The sequence below is a fragment of the Eulemur rufifrons genome, chromosome 1 (genome assembly GCF_041146395.1).
Source record: "Eulemur rufifrons isolate Redbay chromosome 1, OSU_ERuf_1, whole genome shotgun sequence".
NCBI lineage: Eukaryota > Metazoa > Chordata > Mammalia > Primates > Lemuridae > Eulemur > Eulemur rufifrons.
Genome location: NC_090983.1, coordinates 2,536,845 through 2,561,657, shown reverse-complemented (window position 1 = coordinate 2,561,657; position 24,813 = coordinate 2,536,845). Strand labels below are relative to the sequence as shown.

Here is a 24,813-nt window from a genome sequence, read left to right as displayed (position 1 = left end):
TGTTTCTCAGTTGAGCTTTTTGCAGAGGTTATACTGAAGCCTGATGCCATCTGGTGGCATCTCTGTCCCTGGGTGGTGGTGGTAGGGTTAGGAACAGTGGCTGCCAGGAGCAGAGCCAGGGCTCAGGAGTGACCCCGGGTCTCTCCTGCCCCTTCCCCTAGGTCCTACTCCCCTTGAGTCCTGCCACTGCGCAAGCCATGGGTCCCAGCCATCGTGGTCACACGTTTTCTTGCACTGGCAGTCATTTAACTTTAGGAATTTAGCTTTTGCCAGCAGTTGTTTATAGTTCCTTAATTTCTTCTGTTGCATGTGATTTGCACATCCACTGTCATTGGGTCTAGTTAACTAGATGTTCCTCACGATACCTTTCGTTCTTAATGCTTCAAAGAAAAATCCATGTTTGCAAAGAAAGCTGGCCTATTTTGCACGACCGATCCAGCCCCGGTGAGCCCTGTGTTCACTGCCCCAGGCCCAACCAGCACTGCCCTATCAGGGTCATCACAGCTGAATTCCTGGGTTTTATTATCATTTTGGTTTTTTGCGTGGATTGAAGAGTTCAACAAGGGATTTATCCATTTTTTTTTAAAACATGAAAGAGATCTTCCCACAGTCCACATTGTAATGCAAGCTGTGTGATATACTTGTTGTCTTTACAATTGTTTGACAATTTCAAGTTTTTCTGAAACATTAAGCCATATCTTTATTTTGCTTAGTTTCCTTCATTTCATTTTTGCTTTGTTGTTTAAACCTTTTAATTATGAAAAATACAGAAAAGTAGAAAGAATAGTACAATTAACACCCAGATGACCCTCACCTAAATTCAGCAGCTTTAACATTTTGCCATATTTGCTTCATCTATGTTATGTATTTTAATGCACTAGTTCAAAGAATGTTAAAAACTTCCTAACCTTTTATCTCTTATTTATTATTCATCATGCAGCTTTAAAAATAAAAGACATTCTTCTCCGTAGCCACAAAATAATAATTGAACCTAACTGAACTCAATTATTATTTACTAATAGCATCCAAAACTCAGGCTGTATTCTGATTGTCCCAAAAATGTTTTTCATTTTTTTAAAAACACTGGTTATTTGATCACATTAAACTTAGGTCTATTCACCACCAACTCAGTGTCGCTAAAATTTGCACAGAACACTGACAGGGTGACAGACTGCTTGCAGTTGTATTGTGGGCTACACATCTGGTTAGTGAGTTTTAATGCTGGTAACTGACACAGCAGCCCTCCTGGCCAGGCATAGTGCTTCTGGCTTTGAAGACATGGTCTCCTCTGACTCCGATGACAGTGCCCTGAGGTAGGGCACACTGCAGCCCAGGAAGGGAGAGGTGCCTGCTCAAGGCGTAGCAGGCAGTGAACAGAAAGAAGCACCAGGGTCTGGCCTTAGACAGTCTTGAGCCACGGCTCACATTCTGACCTCCCATGTTCACTGGTTACCACGGCTCACATTCTGACATGCCATGTTCACTGGTTACCAGGTAGTTTCAGAGAATAGATTGCACTAACGCTTTTATTTTGTTTTGTTTTGTTTTTTTGCCAATTCATAGTAATTTTAGTCTGTTTAAGTACATTCTTTTTTTAAAGATGGTTGTTTGACAAACTGGTTAATCCACGCTCTGTGATTAAGAATTGATTGTACAGTGTAATATTATCAGTGAATGTGTAGTCTGTTTTTATTCTATTGGTGTGAGCTTGGGGTTTAGTAAGCTTACTTGAGAATAACACTAGAACTTTAAAAAGATAAAAACATGCAAAATATCATTGGTTTCCTTGAATTCCAGAAAGAAGATAATGCATTTGCAATTTACTTATTGTGATAGTGGGTTTTGTAAAGTATAGAAAATGACACTTCAAAATCAAATATAAAAACTTAAAATTAGTAGGTGGTTTTCTTCTAAAGTTGATAATCTACAATTACCATGCTTACATTTATTTTTAGATTTTTTAAAAGAACTTAATATTTCATGTTCATTCTTTGGCTGTCCTCTATAAAATATCATAAACAATTAACTATTTGCGTCAGACTAAGCATCATTTTTAGAGATTGAAACAAAATTTCCTTACAAAATTATGTCATTTATTTTATGTAGTTCTATTACATAAATAAAGCAGTTATTTGGTAGTTAATGACTGATTCTGATATAAGCTATTTCTTTAAATATTTTTGAGAAATTGTAAGATTGTATTTCAGGAAAGGGAACATTTTTCCAATTTTATTTTTGTCTCCAGTTTATTTTTAGAGAGTGGTGAGTCCTTTGATGATGGGTTAGTTTTCCAGCTCTGGGTCCTACTGTAATTCAAAACCTGTTCCTCTAATACCTCCCCCATCCTGTTTGTAATAGGGAAAATGTTTTGTTTCTTAGGCATTTGATTTTTTTCTATTTTCATAAACTTTGGAACATCAGTCAGTAATCAGAAAACAAGTATTTGGGTGTTTTCAGTATGTCTAGGACTGTGCACTGTGTCAAAAATACTTTCTTTTGCGTTAACTTTCCTGAAATAGCCACCTGCTTGCACTTCTCAACCCCTGGGCCTGGCTGCAGTGGGGAGGCAGGTGGAGACTGGCAGTGTTAGGGTGGTTCTAGAAATGGGAGGTGGCGGGGCCAGTCTTCCTTGGCTGGGGAAGACCCCAAGCTTCCTCCTTGGCTCAGTAGACCTGACGCCCACTCACAGTCTGGGGCATCCTTTCCCTCTCACCTAGTCCCAGGGCCACACGTGGGATAGGGACATCCTGGATGTGTTTCCTAAAAGCTGCCTTTGGTCAGTCCTTCGTAAACTTGCAGTGTCGGGAAACAGATGAGTAAGTGTGCTCGGTGTTAGTGAAGCCGTTGATCACCAGCCCTTCAGTGGACAGTCTTAATGACCGATTTTAAACTGTTTTATGTTAGGAACAAAAGAAGCTAATACTAACTCAACTAGTATTTCAGATGATAATTCAACTAGTCTATGGCGTGAGAATATTGAGGCAGACCCAGCAGTGAAGCAGAAAGGTAAGAACGTTCCCCTTTCACCCCTTTCCTGGGGAGAGGAGATAGAGCACTCCAGAGTGGCACTGGTGTCAGGCACCTTTCTTCTCAAAAGGACACAGTCCAGAGCCCAAGGTTTTCCCCCCTTGGGTCTGAACATGGCAAACGATTCACTTCTGTCTTTTTGCATGAACCAGAATTGAGGAGGCTATTGCTTGTTAACATGAGACTTGCTACGTTATTCCCGGTGTGCTTTCTGAGCAAGGTCAGAGTGGCATCATTCATGACTCTGGGGGTGTCCTGAGTGATCCCTGAAACAAGTTTGGAAGAGCCCCACAAGCCAAGCAGTGTACCACCCAGACCTCATGTTCAAAGAGGACTTTTGAACAGCTCAAAATGCTGTTGCTACTATGGTTTTTCTTTCTGTATTGTTCTTGCAGTGTCAAGTTGTACCTTAGTGAGATTCTGCTTTCAGCATAATGTTTCTCAGCACTTAAAAAAGTCCTGGTGCAGTTATACATTCAGCAGTTAAGGCCCTGGAGCTCTGTATGGGGCTGCAGTGGTGCAGGTGCCTCATGCAACCAGGGCTGGTGCAGGCTGCGGCGGCTGGGCCGGGATGTGGCGTGGCTGGGCAAGGGAGGATGTTCGTTGATTTGCTCAATCAGGAAATATTTGTTGAAGGCCTGTTGTGTGTCAGGCCAAGGCAGGGAGTGCATCAGTGAGGAAAGTCGGACTGGTCTCCTGCCTTCCTGGCGTTTGCACACAAGCTGAGATGAGGCTGCAGAGATAAAGTGGGACCATTTGACAAGAAGTGCTGGGGGTGGTCGGGGTGGAAGGGACCTTGGGTGACCTGGAGAGTGGTGAGGGTGGCTGAGGAGAGCCTGCTGGGCAGAAAGAACTACATAAATGACGGTCCCAGGTGGGACATGTTCAGCAGACCAGCTGGCTCGGTATGGTGGAAGCATCGAGAGCCGGGGGAGTGGAGAGAGCCCGGTTAGTTCCTGCCAGGCCTTGTGTGGCCGGTTAGGGAGTTTAGTCTTTATTGTAAGAGCAGAGGGAAGCCAATAATATTTTTAGGAGGAGTGACATGATCATATTTAGATTTTAAAAAGAGTAGCCATGTTAATTAAGGTGGCTTGAAGAGCAGTCCAGAGAAGAGGGGAGTGGCCTGGGCTGTGGTGGAGCGAGGGGTGGGCAACAGAGGGATTCTAGGGCTGTTAGATGTCATCAGGGACCAGGCCTAGAGCTTAGGGGACAGGTCTGGGCTAGAGAGAAACGGTGAGTGATGGTGGTGCCTGGGTGACGGTGCCAGCCTGGTGGGGGTGAGGCTTTGCGATTATAGAAGGCGGGAGCATTGGTACTGTGGGAGCAGGGCAGGGTGGAGTCGGCGTGCGGAGGGTGCCTTGGGGCTCCGGGGGTGGGACCTGGAAGTGGGGTAGGGACCCGACCTGCACAAGGTACAGAGTTTACTGTGCTCGCTTACCTTCTGGGTATCGGCCTCATGATTAATGACCCCACCTCTCAGTCACCTTCTGAGCACTGTGTGAACCCAGGATCTGTCCCTGATACCCCGATGAAACCCTGGTGGCATGAGTTCTGAAGAAAAAGTTGGGGGTTTGGAGTTGAGGACCTGGGTCATCTGCTTGGCCTCCCTGCGAATAGACAACATAGAAGTGTCTGAGGAGTGCGTTTCACTCTGTGTTTGCATGTGGATCCTCACAGTAACCTAGGCTGATTCCTCGTGGCATGCGAGTGAGACCGTCCCTGTCTGGGTGGGGCCATCCCTCCCCGCATAGTGTCCTTGGTCTTCTGCAAATGCATTCATGCTTCATGGGAGCGTGAAACAAAGATTAATTATCCACCTGTGGCTTTGAGTCCACTCCACTCGTATGGTGCCACTGCTGATTAACCTGTGACTGCTCAGGTCATATTTGTCCCTAAAACACAGCACTTGAAGAAGGATTGTCAGGTGTAGAGGTACTCCTATCTTGTGCTGGGGAATGTTCTGCTCCCAGGAGCGGATAGAAAAATATTCACCAATCAGTTCTGTAAGATGGGCTCGTGTCTGGTTTGACCCAGTTGTACAATGGCCTGGAGGTTTGGTGTGCCGGGTGCAGACTGTCTGGAAGCAGTTTTTCCATGGCTTCCCGGCTCACCAACTTTTGTGTCCTGTTTAATTCATCTCTGTGATATACTTTCTTCACATCGCTGTTTCCTGTTTTTATGTAATAACATTTCATGATTCATAGTTTTGTTTGCTCCTTGTTTTCTGTTTTTGAAAATAAAATGGCAGTACGAAATTAGAAAGGAGGCTGTGCGGAAATGACCCTTTCTTTCTAACAGACATGCAACGTTATTTACACTGTTTTTTCTCTAGTTCTGCTCTGATCATTCAGCATATTGAGGTTTTATTTACACAGAAGCTAATTTTCTCCTGTGCTTTTTTTTAGGCGACTCCCCCAGCGATGCAGGTAAGAAATGGGGTTGGCCGGGCGCGGTGGCTCATGTGCAATTGAGCATTCTTCTATCTGCACAATACACTCCCAGAGTGTAATCCTAGCACTCTGGGAGGCCGAGGCAGGTGGATCGCTGGAGGTCAGGAGTTCGAGATCAGCCTGAGCAAGAGCGAGACCCCATCTCTACTAAAAATAGAAAGAAATTATATGGACAACTAAAATATATATATACAAAAAATTAGCCGGGCATGGTGGCGCATGCCTGTAGTCCCAGCTACTCGGGAGGCTGAGGCAGTAGGATCACTTAAGCCCAGGGGTTTGAGGTTGCTGTGAGCTAGGCTGACGCCACGGCACTCACTCTAGCCCGGGCAACAGAGTGAGACTCTGTCTCAAAAAAAAAAAAAAAAAAAAAAAAAAAAAAGAAATGGGCTTAAGTAAGTACGTTTGGTATAGAGTGTGTGTGTATAAACAGAAACACGGAAACACGTATTCTCTGAATTATGTGTTACAAATTGCTTGAGTGAAAGTAGTTTATTTTATGGAAATGAATCTTAACTATACCAATTTAATTTGAGATTTAATGTATATGTTTTAAGTTTGAAACGAATACATTTTAAGAGTTTTTCCAGAGTATGAAGTACATTTCTAATATTCAAATTCTGATTTATTTTTACTATTTTCTGAAGTATAACTTTCTTTTACTTTAAATAGGGAGGGTAAATTTAGTTGTCTTAATAGCTTGGGCTTGTTATTTAGTGATTAAATTTTTTTATCAAAATGAAGAAAACTGTATTCAGAATATAAAAATAATATGGTACATCCCCAAGATAGAAAAATTTTAAAATGCAAAAAAATATGAAGAAGAGAATAAAAAGGCCACTGCTCATAACTTGAATGAATATTCTTCTAAAGTGCCATATGTGTTTGTAATTACAGCTATACTACTATACTGCATTACTGATTATATGTTGATGATGACATTGTTTTACACAAAAGGGTCTAGCATGTGACTTTACCATGATTTACTTAGTTACCAATTGTTTGTCACTTTTATCAATGATGATGAGTGAACATCTGGAGAGGTGTTCATTTCTTAGGTTGGATGTCCTTTAAGTTAAATGCTGAGTTGCTTGGTCTGTTTTTGGATTTTATCTCTGAAGTAGTTGAACCAGTTTGCATTTCCCCAAATCTAGACATCAGAACTCTGTTTTATCTTCATCAAAATGATAGGTGAAAAAGTAGCTCATCTGTATTTGTAGTTATTTGATTGTTTTCTTTTCAAATACTTGTTAGTTGTTCGTGTTTCTTCCTTTGTGAATTGCTGATTGGCTTGTCATCCGTTTAGAAGGAGAAGTTGCACCTCCTGGCCGAGAGAAGTCTGAGGTGTCCGAGAATCCAGAAAGCCCCAGTGAGCTTTTGTCCGGTGTCAGGTCTGTGTGCTTCTGGTCCCAGGACTCTGCTGCGGTGCTCCTCTCTGTGCCTTTCACTGTCTCCTGAGTGCTTGAGCTACCTTCTGAGCAATTACTTGTACAAAGAAAGCAAAAACTATTTACGTAATTTTTCACTACCTGAGTTATATAACAATATGTAGACTATTTTAGAGATTTAGGGAAATTCATAATTATGGCTAAATTATATCATGTTTTGCTTAAAGATAGTTATGCTATTTTTTTGTACCTTGAAATTACTGAACATACAAGTGTCAGAGATGCAGGTTACTGGACTGTTCCTACTCTCTGTGGGGTGGTATGTCCTAAATAGCACGTTGATGATGGCCTGGGAACTAGTGTTAACATTAACCTGGGTTTTCTTTGCCCACTTTGAAATGTATAAGTGTTTCATGTCTCTTTTTTGGTTTTCCAATATTTGGGTTTAGAAGAATACCTCGGCCTGGGAGTGCCAGGCCAGCGCCTCCCCGAGTCAAACAACAAGAAAGCGTGGAAGCGTTGCCAATAGACAGGTAAGGCTGGCTCTGGTCATGCAGCATACTCTCCGGTATGTGGGGACGGTGGGACAGAGGAGCACTGGTGCCTCTGCAGGGAGATGGGGTCGGGGATGCAGCAGGTGGTGCTGGGAAACTTGCTATTGAGGAAGCAAAAAATGAGGGCAGAGCCTCCCTTCAAACCATAGACCAACAGACATTTCAGATGAATGAAAGGGGAAAAATTTACATATGCATAAAATTAAATCTTAAAATGTTTGGGACACTGCTGGGGTGTTTTTGTCTGATCTCTAGATAGAAGTCTTTCTAAGCATAAAAACAATGAGGAAAAATGGTTTGAATGCTGAATTGCACAAAAATTAAAAATGGAAGGTTGTCAGAAAGTTATAGCAATATAAAGACAAGCAACAGGCAGGTGGGCTCAGAGTGGGTTTCACATTGTATAAGAGGCAGGAATTGAAGACAGCAGTAGTAGACATGTTTTTCCAGGAGTTTTGCTACAAAGAGAAGCAAAGGAATGAGACAGTAGCTAGTGGGGAAGACAGTGTCAAGGGAAGTCATTACTTTTTGTTTTTAAGATGGGAGAAACATTACATTTTCCTGATACGGGGAATGATCTCTGGAGAGGGGGAGGTTGATGATGCAGGAGAGGTGGATAGGGGAGCTGGTGGAGTGAAGTCCCCGTGTGGGTGTGGGATTCGGGGCCGTGGAGAGCTGATGTGTAGTACAGATTCTTAAGTTGATTCTCTCTGGTGTTTTGTTTTTCTTGTGAGCTGAAAGTGCGTCTTGGGGAAGAGGAGCAGGAGGTCAGAGGAGAGAGGAGGCGGCGTGAATTGGTCTGCGCAAGAGTGGGCCAGTGAATAATACACTGACTGGGGTAGAGGTTTGCATTTAGAGGTGACCCCTTCCCCCGGGGACACTGGGCCACGTCTGGAGGCATTTTTTAGTGTCATCACTTGGAGGGTGAAGGAGAGAAGGTTTTGACATGTGGTTGAGGGACTGGGGACAGGGTTGCCAGGACACTGCACAGGACAGCACCACCCCCACAAGGATGATGGGAGGACCATATGCCCATAGAGCCAGGGTGCAGGACCCGGCCAAGGGAAGTAGAGCTTGACTGCAGGGCAGCATCAGGCATGTGTGGGTGTAAAGAGAGGGGAGTCACAGTGGCCGTGACCTTGTTCTCCAGCTGTGGTCAGCCGCACAGTGGTAGGCACGGCTGGTGCAGAGCTGGGTTGAACAGGGCTGGCTGGGGTTGTGCTAAGCCAGATGTCGTCAGAGAGAGAGGAAGGGAGTTGGAATGTGCAGAAGAGCCACGGTCGATGGTGGGATTTATGCTGGTGAGGGAAGAGAGGACCCCATGGGGTGAAGGAGGTGAAAAGGTCATGGGGGTTGGCCAGGCATGGTGGCTCACGCCTGTTATCCTAGCACTCTGGGAAGCCAAGGCGGTTGGATCATTTGAACTCAGGAGTTTGAGACCAGCCTGAGCAAGAGCGAGACCCTGTCTCTACAAAAAAAAAAAAAAAAAAAAGAAAGAAATAAATAAATTAGCTGGACAACTAAAAATATATAGAAAAAATTAGCTGGGCTTGGTGTTGCATGGGTATAGTCCCACTTACTTGGGAGGCTGAGGCAGGAGGATGTCTTGAGCCCAGGAGTTTGAGGTTGCTGTGAGCTAGGCTGATGCCATGGCACTCTAGCCCGGGCAACAGAGTAAGTCTCTGGCTCAAAAAAAAAAAAAAAAAAAAAAAGGTCATGGGATTAAGAGGCTGGAGGTGCTGGTGGGGTCAAAGGATCACTAGAGTTGGGTCCTAGGAGGTGTGGACTGGAAAAATGGAGGTGGTGGTCAGAGAGTGGGGATTGTGCTTAGATGTGAGATCAGGAGCTTGCAATTGTGGTGACAGGTGTGCCCCTGGGAGTGGGTGGCAGATAGTAGAGGTGGGGTCATTGCAGGAGCGGTCAGGGATCTGAGGCCAGGGTTTGGGTAGGATCATTGCTCAGTACTGGAAACCAAGACTTGAGGCAGGGCAGCGTTGGTGAGAGTGGCGGTAGGGGCAGGGGCTGGCAGCTGATGGCAGCAGTGATGGGGTCGAGGGCAGGAATGTGGCAACATGACATTCAGAGTTGGCAGCTTTAGGGGAGAATGATGTGGAAGCCACAGTCAGCACAAGGAAATACTGCCCCTCCCTCTGGGCCTGTGACTGGAGGCCAGTGGTGGGGGTGGGGGTGACAGGGCGAGAGCAGTGGCAGCTGAGCACCGCAGGGGGCAGCGTACTTGGGGCAGGGCAAGGGTGGAGCACATAGTGGGGGGTCAGGGGATAAGTAGGGCAGGACTTGGGCCACAGTGGGGGTGTGTAGGGAGTTCGAGAGCCAAGGAGATTGGAGCCCCAGGGCTTCCTGGGGTACTGACATAGCAGGGAGGAGGGATGAGGTGAGGTCAGTCCTGGTGGAGCCAAGACAGATGGTTGTTGAAGTGAGAGTGCGCCACAGGTGGAGTTGAGGATGTTTGGGGAGGTGGGTGTTATTTCAAGGGCTCATTCCCAAGTGTATGGATTCCCTCTGGACCTTGTGTATTGCACTGAAGCAAGGCAGAGGTTTGGTGTGTGTGTACGTGTGTGGTGTGTACATCTGTGTACCTGTGTGTGTCCACGTACTACAGAGTGATAGTGGGACAGGGGGCAGGGTTTGGTTGAAGCATGGTCATGTTAAGTTGTATAGGGCAGGCACCAAGGCAGGAGTAGCTGATGGGAAGCCCACAGAGTATTTGGGTCTGTGGGCTTGTGGCCAAGGCCCAGTGCAGTAGAAATGAGTCCTGAGGCAGAGGACGCTGATAGTGGTCTGGGTAGGGAAGCTGTAGATGGGACAGTTCCAGCAGGGGGGTTTGGAGGGCATGAGAGAGCCCTTGGATGAAGGTGGTCACTGGGGAGGACAAGGTCAGGAGCTGCAGGGCCAGCCTACCGAACATTGACTCGCCCAGAATGATGACAGGTCCTGGGTAGCAGTGGCGTGCATATGTGGGGTGCTGGGCAGGGGATAGGGCAGCAGCCAAGACTAGGAGTCAAGCCGGCTGTGTGTAGAGAGGTCTGGGGGCAGCTCTGGCTGTTGGGGCCCCAGTGCAACTGCCTGCTCGAGGTTTGCAACTTGGGAGAGTGGCCCCCTCCAGGTGGAGGGCGGCAGGGAAAGGGCTGACTTCAGAGAGCCAGGGTCAGCAGAGGAGGGGCCCGAGGCCTTTGTTAACAGAGGGCACAGGGAGGCTGTTGGGGCAGGAGGCGGGGCGTGGACCAGGAGGTCCCAGTGGCACGAGGAGGGCAGTTGGGTGGGGGTGAGGGTGGGCGTCTGGCGTCTCAGGTACAGGACAAGGCTCACGGGGACCCAGGCCTGGAGGGCTTCCTTGAGGACAGTTTCCATACAGTTCATCTCAGCTGCAGCTTGTATTTTGTGATACTGTTCTAGAGATGATTAGTGGTTAAATTCCTCTCAGATAACCCTGACATAGTTCCAGATGCTTAGGATTGATGAAAACTTGTGACTGACAGAACATTTCTAATTTAATCTAATTTCTTTTTATTTAGGACAGGGAGTGGTAAAACCGTGTCAAATGTGATTATAGATTCACAGAATTCTGACCATGAAGAGGATGATCAGTTTGTGGTGGAAGCTGCCCCTCAGATCTCTGAAATGTCAGAAATTGAAATGGTTAGTTAACTGAAGCAGGATGTTTTTTAATAATTATATTTTCTCTGCATTGAAATTATTAGGTTATTAAATATGAATACCGATTTCAAATCAAAAGTTTAGTTTATTACATCTCAAGTAAGAAGCAGTACAATTAATCAAAGTACACACCTAAACTGTCAACATAGTTTTGCCGTCTTAACGGTAGCTTGCTTATGCCAGTGGTGAAGAAGCCTCGAGAGTGAGTGGCAATGAAATCGCAAAGGGCGTTTTCCACAGTTTGTTGATAGTGGAATATATTTCCTTGCAAGAAGTGGTCCAAAGCCTGAAAGAAGTGGCGGTCAGTTGGTGCAGGGTCTAGTGAATACGGTGGATGACAGTTTCCAAGTCCAGCCTCTGTAATTTGAGCAGCATTGTATGTGTGACATGTGGTCGAGCGTTGTCTTGCAAGAGGATTGGCTGGTCTTTAGTGATCAGTCTTGGCTGCTTAATGGCAAGCATCCTCATCATTTCATCCAATTGGTTGCAGTAGACATCCACTGTAACAAATTGCCCAGGTTTCATGAAGCTGTAGAGGATAATGCCAGCACTGGACCACCAAACAGACACCATTAGCTTTTTCTGGTGAATATTCGGTTTTGGACTGTGTTTCATCTTTATCCAGCCATTGTGCCAAATGCTTGACATTGTCAAAAAGAATCCATTTTTCCTCACATGTAACAATACAGTGTAGAAATGGTTCGCCTTTATGTTGTGACAGCAAAGAAAGGCAAGCTTCGAGATGATTTCTCTTCTGATGCTCATTTGATTCATGCAGAACCCATCTATCCAGTTTCTTTACCATACTGATTTGCTTTAAGTGGTCCAATATTGTTGGAATAGTAATGTCAAACCTTGCTGCTAATTCACGCATAGGTTGAGATGGATTCACTTCCACTACATACAGCTTTCAGCTCATCATTATCCACCTTGGTGGCAGGTCGCCCACGTGGCTTATTTTCAAGGTTAAAATCACAAGAACGGAACTTCTCAAATCATCGACATACTCTGCATTCATTGGCCACATCCTTCCCAAACACTTTGTTGATATTTCAAGCTGTCTGTGAAGCATGGGTTCCACGATGAAACTCAGATTTGAAAATAACATGAACTTTTGACTTATCCAAGGTTTCAAAAAAATTCCTCTAAAAAAAAACTTTGAAAGATAATCACAAGGGGCAAACAGTACATTTGAAAGAACAAGGATGTACCTTCACAATAAAAATAAAACAAGAAGTGTCAAAGTGAAATGTCAGGGATAACAACTGTCAACCTTAGTATTTAAGAAATTTGGACATTTCATACTTAACCTAATAATACTTTAGCTTTTAGATTTATGTAGACAAAAATTTCCTATAATTTTTCAGTTAGTTTTTTACCTTCTTTAATTTTGTCATTCCTTTTTTGAGATCTACAAAAGCATGATTTGGGGAATGTAACAAACCTGAATCTTCTCTTTTTCCTCCTTCCTTTCCTGCGCAGGTACCAGCAGTGGAATTAGAAGAAGAGGAGAAGCATGGTGAGTCCTGGGGGTGAGTGTGTGTGTTCATGTGTGTGCGTGCAGCTTTCTCTGTGTGTGTGTGTGTGTGTGTGTGTGTGTGTGTGCGCGCGCGCGCTTGGGAAGGATCCAGTATAAGAGACTTTTGTGTGCCAGGTTCTGGCTTGGGGTCAGAGTAGCAGCACGTGGCACCCTGTGGGTGTGGGCTCCTCCTGTGTGGACGCTGAGGGCTGCTGTCTGTCCTTGGAGGACTGGGAGGACACTGCAGGACACTGGAGATTCGCTGTGAGCTGTCACGCACACGACTTCTTTTCTTAACCATAAAATCAGATGGTGGAAATAGATGACCTTAGAGATAAGATCTTTCCCAAGTCCAGGTCTGTAGTACTATTTGTTCTCGTCCCAAGAGCAGTGTTTCCTTTTATCTAGAACATTTACAAAATTAAGAGAGTAGCCTGATGAACTCCCTTGTGCTTGTCACACAGCTTCTGCAGCGATCGGCTCATCTTGTTTTACTGAGCTTGTACCTGTGTAACCCCCCCGCCCCCCGCCAGACTGTTTTCAAATCCCAGAGACCCAGAGAACATCATTTCATCTGGAAATATGTTGTATATATCTCTAAAAGATGAGGGCTCTCTTTTAAAAAAAAACTATGATTCCATTTTTGTATATAGAAGAACTTAATAATTCCTTAATGTCATCAAATACCTGGTTTTTCCAGTTGTCTTGTATATTTTTTCTAGTTTGTTTGAGTCAGGATCCATGTAAGGTCCCTGCATTGCAATTGATTGATCTAACTATTAAGTCTCTCTTAATCTGTAACCCCATCCACTTGTGATGTGTTTGGCGAAGAAGCTGGCTGGGTTGTCCTTCGGAATTTCTCACGAAACCCCATAGTGTGTAGCGCCATGTTCTTCTGTTCCCTTTGTAACCTGTCAATTGTTCTAGGAGACTGGGTCGGATTCAGGGTTTTGGGGCAGGAATACCTTATAGATGATTTTCTGTCTTCATAATGTCTGGTTGACTCTTGGCTTGTGATGTTAGGCTAGGTTTGTTTTTTCACTAAGGGTTGCAGAATGGTGATACTGGCATCTCATCTTCCCTTCGGAATTCTCTAGCTAGAGAACTCAGTGGTACAACCCCCCTGGGGTTTGACTACCCTGAGGCACAGCTCCTACAGAAGAGACAGGCTAAATGCTTTTTCCTGTATTGATCCGTTTCCATAATAGTGACTTTTTGTTTTTTGAGATGGGGGTCTCACATTATAGTGACTTTGTTTCCTGGCACCCATGAAAGGTAACTAATGAGGGCTTTTTGGTTTTGGGGGTTATTTCTGGTATCTGTATGAAGTCATGAATTTTTAACATATATTATGTGTTTCATTTCATTCCATCTCAGTTTTTTTTTTTTTTTTTTTTTAACTGATGTTTAAATTGCCCAGTATTTGACCAGTGGGAGCCTATTCCACTTATCTTTTGGGAGGCTTTTTGACACATCCCAGTAGACTTTGTAGCTTCCTTGTTTTCTGATATGACAAGATGGTTCAGGCTCATTTTGTATATGTCCTGGCCCATGTCTGCTGTTTCTCCAAGAAGCCTGGCTCCTGCTGCTTCTGGGTTGGTCCTTGTTTCTAGATGCTTTTATGGCACAAACCAGGAATATACATTTTTTAAAAATAAGAATACATATCCTGAGTTCATACTAATATTTCTAATTCAGATTTGGGATTATAGGGTTTTGTTTTTACACGTGCATCGCTTCCATATCATGCCCCAAATCCCGGCTCTCAGCAACATCAGCTGTTTGGCTGCTTAATCCTATAATACGTACACGGTGATTTTAGAACACTACCACTACTTATTAACGACAATAGGATTACTGAAAATATTTTAGGATTTTTTTTGGTAGGTCCATTTGTCTCTTTATTCTTAGAGTATATCCCATTGAGGATGTACAATCAATTACTCTGTTTTAAAGTCATGAAATCATTCTTCTCCATTAGCATATGGTTGCCAATTTGATAATAAGTTTATTTCATTTTGCTTTCAATTTTTAGGCATTAATGTTTTTAATTTTTTATGTAAGATATTCACATGGTTTTAAGGTCCAGTGTACGAAACAAAGTATAATCAGAGATGTGGAGCTTTGATCCCGGTCTCCACCCTCTGCGCTCCCTCCCTCATGGTAACAGTAGAAAATATGGTTTATGCTTCCATTCAAAAAAATAAGTAAATGAGTGTGTGAGTGTATTTATCAATATCTATACTTGTCTTCCTCTTGCTTTTGTGAACTTGACAGTATATGCTGGCATTCATTCCATAACAATTTAGAGAAGTCGTCTTCATTCCTCTTCATAGCCGCATGGTCCTTCACCGTGTGGATCTGCCGTAATTTATTCAGTCAGCCTCATATTGATGCATCCTTGGGTAAAATAATACTTAAAAAATGATTTTTCATGTGATATTTACCCTATGTGAAAGAAATGGAATACCTTTGCCCTAATATAAAAGTAGTATTAGTATTTAGAAGCAATTCATAATTGTTATATCTGTTTGTAATAGGCAGTTATATTTTTGGATGTTAATCTATATTCCTTCTTAGTCTTTGAAAATAAAATAGAAAATCTATTTTATTTATTTTTGTAGAGATGGGGTCTTTTGTAAAGACAGCTATGTTGCCCAGGCTGGTCTCAAAATCCTGGCCTCAAGAATCCTCCTGTCTTGGCCTCCCAGAGTGCTGGGATTATAGGCATGAGCCACTGTGCCCGGGCAGAAAATAAATTTTACTTCTAAAGTTTTTTACTTTGCAAGGAGCTGATTTCCTTGAAACACCTTGAAATTTTGTAATTTCCACCACCGGCTATTGTATCACTCTATTGTAGACTATCTTTTAACAAATAAAGATTAAACTGTTTTAGTGTTGAAAGAGATAGCATAAGACCTTAGTATTTCTTCTACCCTCCTACCCATTTAGAATAGCTTCTTAGGGCAGAGAATAAACTTTTAACATAAAACCACTGATTTTCAACAGGTGGACTTGTGAAAAAAATTTTGGAGACTAAGAAAGATTATGAGAAATTGCAGCAGTCACCCAAACCTGGAGAGAAGGTAATGGAATGATTTCTGTAAACATTGACATTTTAGCAGTCTGTTTCACACATTTACTTTAAAAATTAGAAGCATCTTTCAAATCAGTAATGTCTGCCTACGTGTTGAAATGCCATTCCTCCCCAGCCCAGTTGAGAGGGTAGAAACTGTGGGGCTCTTGCTCTGTGGGGCTGCTTCCCTGGACTGCATCCAGCCCTGTGCTGGGTGGGCAGCAGCTTGCTTGAGGAGCTCAGGAGCCAAGAGCCAGAGACCTGCTCTGCTCAGGCTCCGTGGCTCTCCCCTTCAGGCCTTGCCAGTCCCTTCCCTCAGGTTTTGTTTGCAGAGGGTGGGGGCTGGCTGCCTGGCCGTGGATGATTGCAAAATAAGAAGCTGGGGAAGTTTTCAAGTCTGGCTTTTAAATGTGTGTTCTATTTGTACCCGAATCCTAGCCATCCTCCCTGCAGATATGTGATATGGTTTTGTTGGAACCTACGGTCTCCCACTAGCTGCTGCCCTTTCCTTGGCCCATGGCTATCGGGTGAGCACCTGCAGGCTAGGGGGTGCGCCTGCTATGCTGTGGCTAGATTTCTGTTATAGCCACTTTAAATAGTAAGGATAAATATTTTTTAAGAGAAGTTTCTTAGATAGTTAGCTTAATCAGGCAATAATTCCAAAAAGTTTATGTGTGGGAGTATGTACATACACCAACACACACATATATTTTTCCCCAGCTGAATGAATGGTTATTTGTTTTAGATAATTCTGATTAAAATGCTCTATTCTATCATGAAATAGCCAAGGAGAACTGTACAATTGAGACTAACATCAGAGGGAGCCCTTCTAACAATAGTAACAGGAGAATGCAGTTGCCTGGGCTTTGCGGACAGCACCATTGTTTGCTCTTCTGAAAGGAGAAATGTTTTTCTGTGGTCTTGTTATGGAATTTTAATATATCATAGTCCTTTTTATGCACACAAGGGGTTGTCCTGGTGTCCCTGGTGATGTTTCTAAGCCCCAGTCGAAAACCTTGAGCGTGTCCCTTCAAGCTGTTAGCGTAGGTAAACTTTGAAATGTCGACTGGTTTAAATTTTATAGCTATGTTTTTTATACAAAGCATACTAGGACCGTGTTTCAAATTTCCCTTAAAAGAGTAAATTTTAGATTGGTAAATCTTTTGACTTTAGAAGATAGAAGGAAAAAATGTTCTTGTTTGGTGAACATTTACTGCTTTCAAAATTAGGGATGACATGTATTACAATTGGGTAGGGAAAAATCAGCAAGTGTCTTTATGGTTTTCTTTAGGATACTGATAAACATCAGAATTAAATTTAACTTGGTCTTCTTACAACAATTTAATTAGATTTTTTTAAATAAAAGAAATAAAAATGCACAGGAAAAGTCAAAGTTTTTTTTTGTCGCTGCCCCAATTCTGTTCTCCTGAGGACAACCACTAAGATGAATTCAGTGTGTATCCCTATCTTCACATGCATGTAGTGTTGTTTTGTGAGTGTTTAGTGTTATCTTGTTGATATGTTATGCAAGTTGCTTTCTTCAGACAGCATGTTTCTGAGACTGTCCCTGTTTTGATACTTGTAGATCTAGTTTATTCATTTTAATTGAAGACTTGTAGCCCTTTATTTGTTTATTAATTCCTTTATTGATGGACATTTAGCTTTTTTCCAACCATTTGCTGTTACAAGCAGTGTTTCCATGTCTCCTGGCACGCAAGAGCCAGTGTCTTCAAGCAAGAATCAGCAAACTTTTTCCATAAAGGGCCAGATAGTAAATATTTTAGGCTTTTTGAGCTATATGGTCTCTGTTGCAATTACTGAACTCTGCTGCTATGGCATGAAAGCAGCCACAACGTAGACACTGTAAGTGCATGTGCCTGGCTCTGGTCAATAAAACTTTATTTACAAAACATAGGATCTGGCCTGTGGGCTGTAGATTGCAAACCCTGGCTTCAGAGGCTGTGCCCAGGCTTAGAATTGCTGTGCCAGGGTGTACACAGATCTTCAGTTCCACCAGATATTGCCAATTTACTCCTCAAAGTGGCTGTACCAATTTACTCTCCCAACGGAATGGACATTCTATTTCCACACATCTGTAGCATCCACAGTCAAGATGGTGAACACACCCATCACCCTCAAAACTGTCCTGTGCCCTTGGTCATTCCATCCCCCGCCTCTCTCCATGCTCCCTCGTCCCCATGCACCGTCTCCTGGCAACCGTTGATCTGCTCTTTGTCACTATGTTTTAGTTTGCATTTCCTGGAATTGGATATAAATTGGATCATATAGTGTGTATTCTTTTGTTTTTTTTTTTTGGGGGGGGTGTCTGGCTGCTTTTACTTAGCATAATTACTTTACGATTAATCCATGCTACAGCATGTACCAGTATTTTTTCCTTTTTATTGATGAGTAGTGTTCCATTGTATGGATATACCAATGTGGTTACCCATTTATCAGTTAATGAGTACTTGAGTCGTTTCCAGCTTGGACTATTACAAATAAAGCTGCCATGAACATTCATATACAAGTCTTTGTGTGGAGAAATGTTTTCATTCTGTTGTGTAAATGTAGTGGTCTCTCCCCCTTGTCCTTGGAGGATACGTTCCAAGACCCCAGTGGATGCCTGAAACCAAGGCTAGTATCTAACCCTATATATACTATGTTTATTCCTATACATATATACGTCTTTTAAAGTTTAACTTATAAATTAGGCATAGTAGGAGATTAAAAGCAATAACTAATAATAAAATAGAACAATTTTGACAGTGTGTCAGTGTCACTACTCATGGGCTTTGGGGCCATAATTAAGTAAAATAAGTGTGAACACAAGCACTGCGACACTGCTACAGTCCATCTGATAACCGAGAGGGCCACTGAGTGACTAACAGGCACACAGTGTGTATGGTTTGGATGCGCTGGACTAACGGATGACTCATGCCCTGGGTGGGGCAGCCCAAGATTTCATCATGCTACTCAGAAAGGCATGCAGTTTTAAATTTATGAATTGTTTATCTCCGAAATTTTCCGTTTAATGCTTTCAGACTGCAAGTAACTGAAACTACAGATAAAGGCAGGAGGATCCCTGCCTAGGAGTGGGGCTGCTGAGTCATGTGGTAAATGTATGTTTAACTTTTTATGAAACTGCTAAACTGTGTTCCAAAGTATAGTACATATAATGGATCTAATCCCTTGTGTCTCATATGTTGTAAATATTTTTCTAATCCATTATTTGTGTCTGACTTTATATCTTTTTATTTAAAAAACTTTTCTATTTTGATATAAAATTTAAACAGCCTTTTTCTTTATACATTGGTTTTAACCTTGTTTGAAAAATCTGTTCTATCCTGGTTATAAAGGTAGTCTCAATAGTTTTCTTTTAATAATTTTAGTTTCTTCTTCACATTGAGGTCTCTAATTGGTCTGGAATTTATATTGTATGTTGTGTGGTAGATACCTGACCCCTCCTCCTCCCCTCCTTTGTAACGCCACCTCTAGTGAGCCCAGATGTCCTTCCTGGGTGTATTTCTGGGCTCTCCGTTGTGTCCTTCTTGTCTTAGGTACTGTACTGTTAAGTCTGGGAAAGACTTTCTAAGTGTTCCCCTCCACTCCTCCCCCACTCCTCCCCCACTCTCCAGGTTGTCTTGACTATTATTAAATCTGCATGGTTTCATGTAAATTTAAGAATCGTTTGTGTGGTTCCATGAGAAAGCCTGTTGTGATTTTGATTGGAAATCTTCTCTTGACTTTTACCACTAACCCTTGCTCCATTGTCTTGCCTGTCTTTGTATCAAAATGCCTCAAAAGGATTGCATATCTTGCTGTCGCAATTCTCCTCTTCCCATTCTCTTCTAACCCCATGAGTGCCCTTGTCGAGGTCACCTGACCTCTCAGTTCTAGCCAGTGTTTAATTCGCAGTCCTCATTTTACTGGAATTACCAGCAGCATTTGGTGCAGCTGGTTCCTCTCTTCTCCTTGACGAGCCTCCTTGTTTGGCTGCTGGGGTGGTGTGCTCCTGTGGTGCCCCCCTACCCCGTCCTGTGCTTGTTCCTACTCTTTTCACTCTTAGTATTGGAGTCTTAAAGTTGTTAGCGTGTCTCTTCTTTCAAACTAATGTTTTTTAAAACAAAGTTGACCTCTTCAGTGGCTATCTTTCATTTTTCTATTTCTTCTTCAGTTTATTTTGGTAATTAATATTTGAATCAGTTAGGTTTAGATTTAGCTGTGAGCAAAAGAAAGATCTAGAACAATAGTGGCTTAAATGAGGTAGAAAGTGTTTTCTGTCAGGGGTCATAGTCTTGAGGCAGCAGTCGAGGCAGTGACTTCTGCCTCCTCCCTCGCAAGTGTGACCTCTCGCGCTCAGGGCACTTCATGGGTCAAGACGGCTGTCCCCACTCCAGCCTTCTAGATTCCATTCCAGCCAGCAAGGAGGAGGAAAAAGGAGGAAGGAGAAGGCATGCCACTCCTTTTCTAGGATATTTATTGGAAGTTATGACTGACTTTATATGGGCCAGTACTTTGTCACAAAGTAGACCGTAAAATGAAATCTTTATTTCAGGCATCCATTTGCTTAGCTAACAATCTGGGATTCCATTACGACAGGCTAGAACTTGCCAAATTTTCTCCATACCTGACATGCTCAGAAAATGGTAATATTTGCAAGGCACATGGGCAGATGGAGGAGGCTGCCTGCCTGGCTGGGGGCCGAGGGTTTCTGGAACCAGCACATCTCTCACATGTGGGCCGCACACGGTGGGAGGAAGCTCTGCCAAAGCGGAGATCAGAAACGGGGTCGACCAGCTGTCTCTTCCACAGTGTTCTTTCGTTCACATTTTACAGTCGTGGCATAAAGACGTTTGAAGTATACTTTTATGATTTAAAAATATTATATCTGTAGTTCTAGTTCCCCCTTTCTTCCAAAAATTTTGTGTCTTTTTATTCCTTGATGAGACTTTGAAAAACTATTAAAATAATTCTCTAGGAAAGAATCAACTTAAGGTTTTGTAGATATCTACTTTTGTTTTATTATTAATTTCTACTCTTTGTTTTTCCTTTCAATTTCTTTGGGTATTTACTTTTTCTCACCTCTTGAGTAAAACACTTAGCTCATTTGTTTTTAGTCTTTGTCATTTTAAATCTAAATATATTTAAGACTGTATATCTCCTTTTAAGCATGCTTTATCCTTGACTTTTGCATTCCTTGAATATTAAAATGATACTGAATATTAAAAATTCCCTGAATTTTAATATGAAATACTTTGGTATGATTTCTTCTTTAGCATGTGGGTTATTAGAATTTTTTTTTTTTTTGCTTTTAAGCATAAAGATTTTTAAAGTCTTTTTAATGATAATATCTAATATAATGGTATTGATTATTTGGAATTGATGAGAATTTTGTTGTGGCCTAGTTTGTGATCAGTTTTTAATACATGTTTCAAAGTGCTAGCAAACATGTCTACTTTCTAGATATATTTTGGATCCAGGCTTCAGAGTACCCTTTTTGATTTCACAGAGAGGCAAATGTAAGAATATGTCCTCAAAGCATGTGTGTTGTATCTTTCATCATTGGCTTGTACATATTAATCATATTAATTGCTTATCTTCTATCTCATTTAAAAATTCAAATAGTAGGTGTTTTCTGTGCTCTTCACATAAATCGTGGTGTGCCCTTCCTTAGGTACTCTTAATTTTTTGGGGAGGAAGCATGTTCTCAATGCTAAGGAAATACATATTTGTAATCTGGGCATCTCTCCAGCCTGTCTTTGAAGTTGCATTGGAAGAAAAGCCATTTCTTATTGTACTAATGGACTTGAATAATACATTATAGAATAAATATGTGAATAAGATTGCTTTAAGCATTTTCTTCATTATCCTGACTTATTTGCCCTCTTTTCAAGAGGAAATATAAACTTTGTTAATAGTAAGATATTAGCTCCTGCCAGCATTTTTTTTCTTTCTTCAAGTTTATGAAGAAGGTTTTGAAAAACACTAAACATGAAGTTTTATTACAGTGTTTCTTATACTTTAAAAATACTTGCTTTCTAAAGCTTTATAAATGAAGATACCTTAAAGTAATGGCCAACAGTTTCAAACTTCATTCATTTACTTTGAATTACTGTTTAAATATTTCTCACTCCTAATTTTTCAATCTCCTTTTACATTGTCTCCCTTCATTTCTCTTTTTCATTTTACATCTGTTCTAACTGAATGTAATTTTCAGATGCTTTTTCATTTAAATTCTTTATGTTGAGATAGACTGTCTTGGAGTACTTCTTTTTAATTCTCTTAAAACTTTCTCTTTTAATTCATTTATAGTTTTTGTGATTCTGCTCCTTCCCACTTTCTTGGTGGTGTGAGCTGTGCCTTGTTCTGGGAGTGCTGCAGGCCACGCATACAGCTTGTCCCAGCGAGTTCTGGGAGTGCTGCAGGCCACGCACACAGCTTGTCCCAACGAGTTCTGGGAGTGCTGCAGGCCACGCACACAGCTTGTCCCGATGAGTTCTGGGAGTGCTGCAGGCCACGCATACAGCTTGTCCCAACGAGTTCTGGGAGTGCTGCAGGCCACGCACACAGCTTGTCCCGATGAGTTCTGGGAGTGCTGCAGGCCACGCACACAGCTTGTCCCGATGAGTTCTGGGAGTGCTGCAGGCCACGCACACAGCTTGTCCCAACGAGTTCTGGGAGTGCTGCAGGCCACGCACGCAGCTTGTCCCGATGAGTTCTGGGAGTGCTGCAGGCCACGCACACAGCTTGTCCCGATGAGTTCTGGGAGTGCTGCAGGCCACGCACACAGCTTGTCCCAACGAGTTCTGGGAGTGCTGCAGGCCACGCACACAGCTTGTCCCGATGAGTTCTGGGAGTGCTGCAGGCCACGCACACAGCTTGTCCCAACGAGTTCTGGGAGTGCTGCAGGCCACGCACGCAGCTTGTCCCGATGAGTTCTGGGAGTGCTGCAGGCCACGCACACAGCTTGTCCCGACGAGTTCTGGGAGTGCTGCAGGCCACGCACACAGCTTGTCCCAACGAGTTCTGGGAGTGCTGCAGGCCACGCACACAGCTTGTCCCGATGAGTTCTGGGAGTGCTGCAGGCCACGCACACAGCTTGTCCCGATGAGTTCTGGGAGTGCTGCAGGCCACGCACACAGCTTGTCCCAACGAGTTCTGGGAGTGCTGCAGGCCACGCACACAGCTTGTCCCAACGAGTTCTGGGAGTGCTGCAGGCCACGCACACAGCTTGTCCCGATGAGTTCTGGGAGTGCTGCAGGCCACGCACACAGCTTGTCCCGATGAGTTCTGGGAGTGCTGCAGGCCACGCACACAGCTTGTCCCGATGAGTTCTGGGAGTGCTGCAGGCCACGCACGCAGCTTGTCCCGATGAGTTCTGGGAGTGCTGCAGGCCACGCACACAGCTTGTCCCAACGAGTTCTGGGAGTGCTGCAGGCCACGCACACAGCTTGTCCCAACGAGTTCTGGGAGTGCTGCAGGCCACGCACACAGCTTGTCCCGATGAGTTCTGGGAGTGCTGCAGGCCACGCACACAGCTTGTCCCGATGAGTTCTGGGAGTGCTGCAGGCCACGCACACAGCTTGTCCCAACGAGTTCTGGGAGTGCTGCAGGCCACGCACACAGCTTGTCCCAACGAGTTCTGGGAGTGCTGCAGGCCACGCACACAGCTTGTCCCGACGAGTTCTGGGAGTGCTGCAGGCCACGCACACAGCTTGTCCCAACGAGTTCTGGGAGTGCTGCAGGCCACGCACACAGCTTGTCCCAACGAGTTCTGGGAGTGCTGCAGGCCACGCACACAGCTTGTCCCAACGAGTTCTGGGAGTGCTGCAGGCCACGCACACAGCTTGTCCCGATGAGTTCTGGGAGTGCTGCAGGCCACGCACACAGCTTGTGCCGATGAGTTCTGGGAGTGCTGCAGGCCACGCACACAGCTTGTCCCAACGAGTTCTGGGAGTGCTGCAGGCCACGCACACAGCTTGTCCCGATGAGTTCTGGGAGTGCTGCAGGCCACGCACACAGCTTGTCCCGATGAGTTCTGGGAGTGCTGCAGGCCACGCACACAGCTTGTCCCAACGAGTTCTGGGAGTGCTGCAGGCCACGCACACAGCTTGTCCCAACGAGTTCTGGGAGTGCTGCAGGCCACGCACACAGCTTGTCCCAACGAGTTCTGGGAGTGCTGCAGGCCACGCACACAGCTTGTCCCAACGAGTTCTGGGAGTGCTGCAGGCCACGCACACAGCTTGTCCCAACGAGTTCTGGGAGTGCTGCAGGCCACGCACACAGCTTGTCCCGATGAGTTCTGGGAGTGCTGCAGGCCACGCACACAGCTTGTCCCGATGAGTTCTGGGAGTGCTGCAGGCCACGCACACAGCTTGTCCCAACGAGTTCTGGGAGTGCTGCAGGCCACGCACACAGCTTGTCCCAACGAGTTCTGGGAGTGCTGCAGGCCACGCACACAGCTTGTCCCAACGAGTTCTGGGAGTGCTGCAGGCCACGCACACAGCTTGTCCCAACGAGTTCTGGGAGTGCTGCAGGCCACGCACACAGCTTGTCCCGATGAGTTCTGGGAGTGCTGCAGGCCACGCACACAGCTTGTCCCGATGAGTTCTGGGAGTGCTGCAGGCCACGCACACAGCTTGTCCCGATGAGTTCTGGGAGTGCTGCAGGCCACGCACACAGCTTGTCCCGATGAGTTCTGGGAGTGCTGCAGGCCACGCACACAGCTTGTCCCGACGAGTTCTGGGAGTGCTGCAGGCCACGCACACAGCTTGTCCCAGCGAGTTCTGGGAGTGCTGCAGGCCACGCACACAGCTTGTCCCGATGAGTTCTGGGAGTGCTGCAGGCCACGCATACAGCTTGTCCCGATGAGTTCTGGGAGTGCTGCAGGCCACGCACACAGCTTGTCCCAACGAGTTCTGGGAGTGCTGCAGGCCACGCACACAGCTTGTCCCGATGAGTTCTGGGAGTGCTGCAGGCCACGCACACAGCTTGTCCCAACGAGTTCTGGGAGTGCTGCAGGCCACGCACACAGCTTGTCCCGATGAGTTCTGGGAGTGCTGCAGGCCACGCACACAGCTTGTCCCAGCGAGTTCTGGGAGTGCTGCAGGCCACGCACACAGCT

The 24,813-nt window shown here is 44.4% G+C and overlaps 1 protein-coding gene across 1 annotated transcript in view; it reads left to right on the top strand.

The window, feature by feature from the left end:
• The window catches only part of TRAF3IP1 (TRAF3 interacting protein 1), a 73,734-nt gene that overhangs the window by 19,279 nt on the left and 29,642 nt on the right, over positions 1–24,813 (top strand). The window contains exons 8-13 of the mRNA XM_069465580.1: positions 5,433–5,453; positions 6,784–6,868; positions 7,315–7,398; positions 10,953–11,076; positions 12,577–12,613; positions 15,623–15,699. Coding sequence (XP_069321681.1) covers positions 5,433–5,453; positions 6,784–6,868; positions 7,315–7,398; positions 10,953–11,076; positions 12,577–12,613; positions 15,623–15,699 — 428 coding nt within the window. The remainder of the gene's footprint in view (positions 1–5,432; positions 5,454–6,783; positions 6,869–7,314; positions 7,399–10,952; positions 11,077–12,576; positions 12,614–15,622; positions 15,700–24,813) is intronic.